Here is a 9,344-nt window from a genome sequence, read left to right on the forward strand (position 1 = left end):
AGTATGTAGTGATGGTCCTCTGACACCCGAGGCTCCGACACATGCGCGGTAGCTCATGAAGCATTTGTATCGAACCACTGTGCCGAGGCGTGGTTTGGTCACGTGACTTGTGACGTATGAACCACTTGGATGATGCTTGAAGCAGTTGAGTGGTTCGAACATCAAACGAAGCACCTGATTGGTTCGGTTTGTCATGTGAAACACTTGGCGGGCTTCGGACCGTTCAGGGATTGGGTATCCTTTTAAATGGCGTTCATTTGAATATGTCTTTGCAGAGTAGGTTGGTTTGTTGCGATTGAGAGAGAGATTAGTGTATTTTGTGTATTTTGTGGAGAATATGACAGACAGGTAGATAATATAGTTAGATAAATTAGTTATATAGATATAGTCCTGATATAGTATAATATTACATAAATATATAGATACACTTCTTATACATTTATAGATATATATATATATATAGAGAGAGAGATACGCGTGTTATTTTTATTTCAACTGTGGGTGAATTAATTGACAATGAAAGCTGCCAAGCCCTCGAGCACAATGTCACTGTTGAGATAGTCAGAACGTAATAACACAATTATTGTCCTTAGCGTGAATGCATTCAAATCGGGATGAACTTTGTGAACATTGTTTCACAGGTCCAGTGTATGTTGTGTGATGCAAAGCTGGCATACAGCAACACCTCCTCCATGCTGAGGCATGTGCGTGCCAAGCATGGCAGAGACACTGATCCGGCACCAGAGAACAGGCAGCCGCCCCCTATTGCAAGTAACCCAGGTAGACCTACACATGATAATTCCCACAAGTGTGTTTTATATTACCTTGTGATACATTTCAGTAAGTCTATATGTAACCTAATGCATTGTTCTTCTTTATTAGGCAATAGAAAGCGAGACCTGGATGAAGCTTTGGTTAACTTCATCATCAAGGATTCGCAGCCGTTCTCTATGGTGGAGGATGTTGGATTCAGGGAGTTTGTGGCCGAGCTGGACCCCACCTACTCTCTGCCAATGAGAAAAGCTGTAAAAGCAATGGTGGCTACAAAATATGAGGAGGAGAAGGAGAAGGCAAAGGCGGCACTCCAGAAAGTTGTAAGCGTTGTGAGTCTCACTTCGGACATGTGGACATCTATAAACACAGATGCCTATCTTGCAGTCACATGTCATTTTATTAATGAAAGTGACCAGCTGTCCACTGCTCTTCTGGGGACAACGCCTTTTCCAAGGACCCACACCGCTGCCCACATAGCCGCCGAGGTCGACTCAATGTTGGATGAGTGGGGTCTAAAGAACAAAGTGCGCTGTATAGTGACGGACTCGGCCAGTAACATGATTGCTGCAGCAAATAACCTCAAACCTCAGGCACAGCATGTGCATTGCACATTGCCTCAATCTTGTGGTTAAGAATTCCATCGAAGCAACTCTGGGCCTTGATGAGTTCCAAGCCTTGACCCGGAAAATTGTCACCCTATTTAAAACGAGCACAACGGCAAAACAGAGGCTTGTCCACATGCAGCAGCAACTGGCCGCAGTGCACGAAAATTGATATTAGAGGTGGACACCCGCTGGAACAGCACCTTCGACATGCTGCAAAGAATGTTCGAAGAAAGAGAGCCAGTGGCAGCAGCACTTGCCTCACTCAACACTGACCTGACCCCACTCACACACCTACAGTATCAAAGCACTGAAGAGTGCATTAAGGTATGTATTTCGCAGTCATTAACGGTTTAGTCACTACACAACAACAGCAATGTAACCAAGGTTGCTACACAGTTTATGTATTCTGACAATGTCATTTCAGGTGTTGGCAGCATTCCAGATGGCCACTGTAGAGTTGTCGGAGGAAAAAAGAGTGTCGGCCTCTAAGGTCATCCCCCTCTACCGGGTCCTTCGCCACACCATTGAACAGCTTGAGCCGCAGCTGTCCACTGGCATGGCCAAACATCTGGTACGAAACCTCATCAGGTGCCTGTTGGACAGACTGCAAGATAAGGAGAAGGAGAGCTTGTTGTCAGTGGTGACGATGATGGACCCAAGGTTTAAAACATTCGGCTTTTCCAGCCCGAGAGTGGCGACGTTTGTTAAGGAGCGCCTAATCTGTGTGGTTGTAGGAATATGTATTATTATTGTGTTGGGTATGGCTGTGGTATGTATGTGTGGATTGTTGTTTTGCACCTGCACTTTTGATGTCCTTCCGCAACGAAGTTCCTAACGGAATAATAAAGTACTTTTGAGTTTGAGTTGATCTCAGAGTGCACAAAAGTCATTCATGTTGCGCAGCAGCCACCGTCCACTCCACAAGGAACTCAGAGTGATCCTCCAGCAACAGCAGCAGCCTCCACCGGTATTTCTTTTTTTATTATTTAATCATGAATAACGACACAAAATGACATTTGTATTGATGGGTCTGATGTTTTTTTTCCAGGAGTTGACCTGTGGGGGCTGCTGGACAATGATGCCACCAGGGCGCGGCAAACACAAAATGCGACCGCCAACGCCATTGTTGAAGTAAACCGTTATCTGTCTGATCCTGCCCTGGACCGCAAAGAAGACCCTTTGAAATACTGGACCAGCAATAAAGCCACTTATCCGAACTTATACAAAGTTGCAAAACACTTCCTTTGCACCCCAGCTTCATCTGTGCCGTGTGAACGTACATTCTCAAAGGCGGGAGAAATACTGTCAAAACGGAGAAACCGCCTGAATCCTCATACACTGTGTACATTTTTATTTTTGAATAAAAACTCATAAAATGTTACAGAAGCACGTCCACTGCCCAGTTTTTCAAGCACACCCTCTGCCCTGTCTTCAACCACACCCTCTTTACCTACATAACCATAAATCAATAACCCCCAAAGCATACTTTGCCAAAATCATATGGCAGTCTGCATTTGCATTAGCCTCATATAAAAATTACACCAGTGTGTATTTGTAGAGCACATGTTATTATCGTAACAGCCAAATAAGACATGTGGTCTTCTATATCACTACCATATTAATTATTGTATCCAATAGATTAAGTACGCCCCATTGTGAAGTTGTTGCGGTAGAATAGTGGTTAGAGACATGTGCTTCTGCCCAGACAACATGAGATCGATACCCCGGAGGGGTGTCTTTTTTTCCCTTTTAAGTGGCGCACACATATTATATACATTACATATATCTAACATTAACACTTCCGAAGTATTTCCTAAACTATAGTCCATTTTTTCAAGCCACATGATGCAGTCACTTCGAGTCACACGTTGATGTTTTGGTTGGGAAAGATCACGTGACGCATGAACCACTTGGATGACGTATGAACCACTTTACTGCTTCAGTCATTCATGAAGCGCCGTCAATGTTTTAGTTGTCTCGGTTCTCTGTGAGAGCTGAGCTGAGCCTTCGAAGCACATAGAAACTGAGCCGGCAGAGATTTGGTTGGAAAGTGTAGCATTCAGTACCAGGAATTCTATAACATTACTAAACCATGATATGTGGAGCAGAGGAAAATAATTTATTTAAGCGTTGTAACACGCATATTTGTAACGATTGAAGCGTCAACGACCGTATGGGCTTCAGAAATATTTAACACGTCCTGTACGATACGTTGTGAAGTTGATGGTGGCGCACCGTGATTACATCTGACTTTCACTCAGACGTGGGATCGAATCCTTTGCCGAACTTGCCAGATTTCTTTTCTATTTTGAAATGAGATCACATTTGCCATCTACACCATTTCACATCGTATAAAGCCATAGACTGTTTAGACTTGTTTCAGAGGAGAATGTAATTCATAGCAGAGCCTAATAGCTATATCAGGCTAAGTCTATACCGAAAGCCTATCACAATTGTATGCCAAATGAGAAACGGAGTAACTTCATGTTTATTTTAGATTTTTAGATTTTATTGTGTCAGCTGGAAACCATACAACCATGTAACGTTAGTTGAACAGGAGTGTGCATGGCAAATCAAATCTCAATCAATGAACACGTCTCGTTTGCACTTCATTTTATTGAACACTAGATGTCGTACTGGAGCACTGTGTCAGTGAAGCCTCGCGAGTAGTGATGGGTCTTGCCATGCCGAGGCTTCGATGCGCGTGTCGAGTAATCCAGGAAGTATTTTGCGAAGCGCATATCGATGACGTAGGTGATGACATCCGAAGCCTCGCCGGCCTGCGGCTCCGCCTACTGGTTCAGGAAGTGGTTTGCGATTTGGCGCGCTGTTCGAAAGTCCAGCCTAAAGCTCTGGCTAAAAGAAACACAAAAGTGTAACCACCTATGATTGACAGGCCTGTACTCTGATCACATTGATGGAACTTTATGTATTGTCTCATTTTTATGTATTGTATTTTGTGTACTGACGGTCGTTGTTTCTTCTGTCTGCCTGTCCAGGGACAACAGATGTAAATTAGCTGTCAGCTAACTCTGGTACAATTACCTTAATTGTGCACTGTCCCTGTAAAAATAAAGTAATAAAAAAAAAAAAAATAGAAGGGACAGTGAAACGCAATGGAGGTCCCCCTGCATCTTGTAGTTTTTCTGCATCGATTTCAGTGGTTTGTGTTTGAAGAGTATTATCTCTATTCTGTCATGGAGCCGGCGAGAAAGAGGAAGACTTCCCCTGTGTGGGAATTTTTTGACCTGATTTCTTCCAACAAGGTATGTACACAGTAATTACATGAAATGCATTTTCCCAAAATATTAGTTATAATAATGTACTACTTCTCCTTATTTACTTTATGTTTTCTATTTCTCTTTTGCAAGGTGAAGTGTCTGTTGTGTTCCAATGAACTTGGATACAACAATAACACCTCATCTATGCTGAGGCATTACAGGGCCCTGCATGAGAATAAGGACACCAGTGCTGGACTAAGCTGTGGTGAGCCATTTAAAAATGCAATGATTTACCAGCACTGAACAGCATTTTATTGTGTGGTTAACCTCTTCATGCAGAGGCCATTTTTGGCAATTTCCGCCTGTTTTTGTATCACTGCAATTAAAGCTTTATAACTACAGAAGTACTAATCCCACAACTATGGTTTATGGCTTAAATGAAAGACAACCTTTGTCCCTTTCCATCTATATCTATAAAATATTGAATTGAGTCATTCCATAAAAAAATTGAGCTTCTGAAAATACTTTTTAAAAAAAACGAGTTTGAAATTTTTGGTGAAAAGGTGATATTTCAAAAATCCTAATTATAAAACAGGTTGAATTTTACATATATGGTTCCCACACTCCCTGTCCACATATGTACCAAATTTTAGGTTGATATGTAAAACTACTGAGGCACTATAGAGTTTTTCCAAAGAGTGTCCCTTGGCGATGTCCAGTGTGCCAAACCTGTCCAAATTGAAGATTTTAGTGAGATTTTTTTTTTTCCCCAACAGATAACCTATTGGGGCCAATCACAAACTTGATGGCTTTTAGGAACACTAGTTACATAAGTAAAATGCCATTTGAAAATTTAATTTAGGGGATGAATATTTGGTGTCCAAAACCCATCCAAACAGGAATTTGACCTATTTTCGCCTGTATTATATTGTTATTTTCCTTTATAACTGCAGAAGTAAACATCCCATAACCACCAATGATGGCTTAAATTAACAAGGACATTTGAAATAGTTCATATATTGTCTTTTTTTATTATTTTCATTATTACATTAAAACTGGGGCAGTAAAAACACACTTTTTGTGGAGACTTGTATTGCTTACTTGTTGACACTAGGGGGAGAGGGACCCACAGGAACCAGCTGGGTGCATGCTTAAGATTTGCCCAATCAGGGATCATTATACATCAGGTCACACCTTACAGTCTCTCCTATTGATAGTTTTCATGTGACGTCAGTGCTGTCACGGCCCGTATGGAACGCCCCCCTGGCGGTCAAAACAATCCACTTACCCGTTGTCCGCTGGTTAGGACAAGGCAGGAAAACACACTGCTCCCTGCTGCTTCAAAAATACCGGTGTTATGGCCCAACTGGTGTCTGATTTAACTGGTTACCGTACCGAACAACAGTTGGGCTGCACTTCCATCCGCAGATTTGTCACAAATTCACAAATCAAGCCGCAGTTCACATGTTAGTGCAGCCAATATGCTTCTGTGAGTGAGCCTGGCTTATTCCTCCATACGGACAGTCAGCGCCACACTACTCTCACTAGTCTGCACAACACTGCACAGTATGACAAAGCCTGTCGTGTTAAAGTTACGAACTAATGGAAAACACTCTGAAAATACGCTAAACAACATCGTCCTCGCCGCACCGCGGTCGGTCCCGACCCCCGTTACCGTGTCGCTGCCGCTGCGGGCGGTGCTGTTGCCGTGTCCGGTGGCGGCGGTCCCGCCGGGTTACCATCGCCGCCACCGGTCGCGCTGCTATCGGACCGCCGTCATTGTTGCCGTTGGTAGCGGTGCGTAGCAAAGCTCCGGGGGAGCAACTGGTCACCGTGCAGCCCAACACAGGGCTGGTTGGTTTGTGGGTGAGAGGTGCAGGGAGCCTGGGCTCAGCGGGCTGGAGCTCAGACTGTGGAGCTCAGCGGAGCTGCGGTACCGGACGGTGTTCCCGCACAGGAAAGTTACAGGTACATTTCTACCACTTTACTGAGTTCAGAAACATTATTTTAAGATCAACAAACTACAAAATGGGGCTTTTAATCAGAAACCAGTTGAGCCATAACACCGGAAATATTGGTTGCAAGCGGTGGAGGATGATGGATTCTCCACCAGGTAAATGTAAACATTGCCCAACTCGAGCTTTGGCAGGGAACTGGTCATTTTAAACAGCTCGTATACAGCAGCTGGTGTTGAATATCATGGGTCACAAATGCCGAAAACTTCAAAGTTGTTTTTATATCTTTCTTTCTCGGCTGCTGGCAGATGATTTAAGTCATTACTCGGTTGTTTGTCCATAGAAAGTCCGTTGCGGGGCCATTTTGGAATGTTGCTTTTGACCGCCAGGCCACTGGGAAGTCACGTGACTGAAAGCTATCAATTGGACGAACGACTTGTCGCCTGTCAATCAAACTCACGGGGGTGACGAGACATGCGCGGGGAGCTGCATATGCGGCACACCATTTGTGTTGCCCACACGCTGAACCTGATTGTGAAAAAAGCCCTTGACCACAACCCAGTGGTGTGTGAAATCCGGACCAAAGTTCGGAAAATGGTGGGCTACTTCAGGAGCAGCACCACTGCCAAAGTAAGTTTTTTTCACTTCATAACAGTTTTTTTAATCATGCTTGGTTGTTTGAGGTGCTGCTGCTGTGACAGTTCAGATAATTGCTTTTGTTGTTTTTACAGGAGATGCTCACACAGGTACAGCAGCAAATGGGAAGGCCAACTCTGAAGCTAATGCAAGAGGTTGAGACTCGGTGGAACAGCACCTACCACATGCTGCAAAGACTGTTTGACCAGAGAGAACCTGTGGGAGCAGCTCTGGCCAGCCTAAGCACCGACATCGCCCCACTGTCATCGGAGGAGTATGGTGTAATTGCTGGGTGCATGCGGGTTCTTGGGCCGTTTAATGATGCGACTGTGGAGCTCTCTGAGGAGAAGAGGGTGTCTGGGTCGAAAGTGATACCTCTTCTGTCAATGCTGGACCACTCACTGGAGGATGAGGTACTGCGTGCAGGATGTCCAGTCAGCACATCAGTGGCAGAGCACCTGAGGAGGCAGCTGAGGGAGAAGCTCCAGACGCTGCAGTCAATGAGCATCATGTCTCTCTCAACGCTGCTGGATCCACGATTTAAAAACATTGGGTTTTTCAGCCCTGGAAAAGCAGCGGAGGCAGTGAAGAGGCTGACAGCAGAATGTGCTGCTGTCATGAGAACCAGCATGTCAGCCTCTTCAACAACACCACCACCAACACCGCCACCACAAGAAGTTGCTCAGCCTGTGACCCAAGGTAATTACTTACTAGTAATAAAATGGTTTATTGCATTGAATGTCCCTACTGTAACTTACACACTCTCTTTCTCTGTTAGGCACTAGTCTGTGGCGTCGCCTGGACGACACAATAATGCAGTCAAGAAGAGTGAACGTCACTGCCGATGCCGCTGTGGAAGTGCAGCGGTACATGATGGAGCCAAACATTGCCAGACAAGAGGATCCTCTCAAGTACTGGGAAAGGCAGAAACACATCTACCCCAGCCTGCACAAGCTCGCCATCGCTTTCTTGAGCACCCCAGCATCCTCTGTGCCTTGCGAAAGGGTGTTTTCGAAGGCAGGGGAAATCCTTTGTAAAAAAAAGAAATCGCCTTAATCTGAAAACTGTAGAAAAATTGTTGTTTCTCAATAAAAATGAATGAAAATGGTTTCATAATTTTCACAAGCACATTCAATGTCTCACAAACCCACGTCAACACAAGCATATTCATTGTCCTCACCCCCATTCCCTTAACACTCGGGCGGGTGTGGCTCAGGTGGTAGAGCGGGTCGTTCACTAACCGGAAGGTCAGCGGTTCGATTCCCGGCTCCCCCTGTCTGCATGTCGAAGTGTCCTTGGGCAAGACACTGAACCCACACCTGCCCTGTGTGAATGTGTGTGAATGATTATCTCCCAAAAAAAGCCTGTCTACGAACAGTGCTGTATGAATGTGTGAGAAAGGGTGAATGCGACCATTACAGTGTAAAGCGCTTTGAGTGGTCCAAGTGACTAGAAAAGCGCTATATAAGTGCAAGTCCATTTACCATTTATGAACACAAATGGCCTATTTAAACCAGTACAAAGTTCAAAATATACGTCTATCTACAGACCACTAATATCATTGTGATATTGTGTAGATGGCGTAGTAGAGCAAATGAAGCCCCAAGAAGCTTTGTGCTTGAGTGAACCAATTTGATGAAAAGCTTCAATGCTTCATGAGGCTTCATCTGGCCATCACTACTCGCGAGTAATGAATCATTACTTGAAAAAGGCGTTGAAGCCTCAACAAAGCCTTGATTGCTAGTGATGGGTCTCTGACACCCAAGGCTCCGACACATGCGCGGTAGCTCATGGAGCATTTGTATCGAACCACTGTGCCGAGGCTTGGTTTGGTCACGTGACTTGTGACGTATGAACCACTTGGATGACGTTTGAAGCAGTTGAGTGGTTCAGTCATTCATGAAGCACCGTCAATGTTTTGGTTGTCTCGGTTCTCTGTGAGAGCTGAGCTGAGCCTTCGAAGCACATAGAAACTGAGGCGGCAGAGATTTGGTTGGAAAGTGTAGCATTCAGTACCAGGAATTCTATAACATGATATGTGGAGCAGAGGAAAAATAATTTATTTAAGCGTTGTAACACGCATATTTGTAACGATTGAAGCGTCAACGACCCTATGGGCTTCAGAAGTATTTAATATGTCCCGTACGACACAT

The 9,344-nt window shown here is 44.5% G+C and overlaps 1 protein-coding gene across 1 annotated transcript; it reads left to right on the top strand.

Annotated features, from left to right (window-relative positions):
* The first annotated feature begins 7,029 nt into the window (after window positions 1-7,029).
* LOC146979169 (zinc finger BED domain-containing protein 4-like) lies at window positions 7,030-8,247 on the top strand. The gene is made up of 3 exons (XM_085790258.1): window positions 7,030-7,185; window positions 7,287-7,890; window positions 7,970-8,247. Exons 1-3 carry the CDS (start codon window positions 7,030-7,032, stop codon window positions 8,245-8,247), a joined length of 1,038 nt encoding a protein of 345 aa, XP_085646384.1.
* The last annotated feature ends 1,097 nt before the right edge of the window (window positions 8,248-9,344 follow it).

This window comes from Trachurus japonicus, chromosome 11 (genome assembly GCF_045865225.1).
Source record: "Trachurus japonicus isolate A0001 chromosome 11, Traja_1.0".
NCBI classification, from domain to species: Eukaryota; Metazoa; Chordata; class Actinopteri; order Carangiformes; family Carangidae; genus Trachurus; species Trachurus japonicus.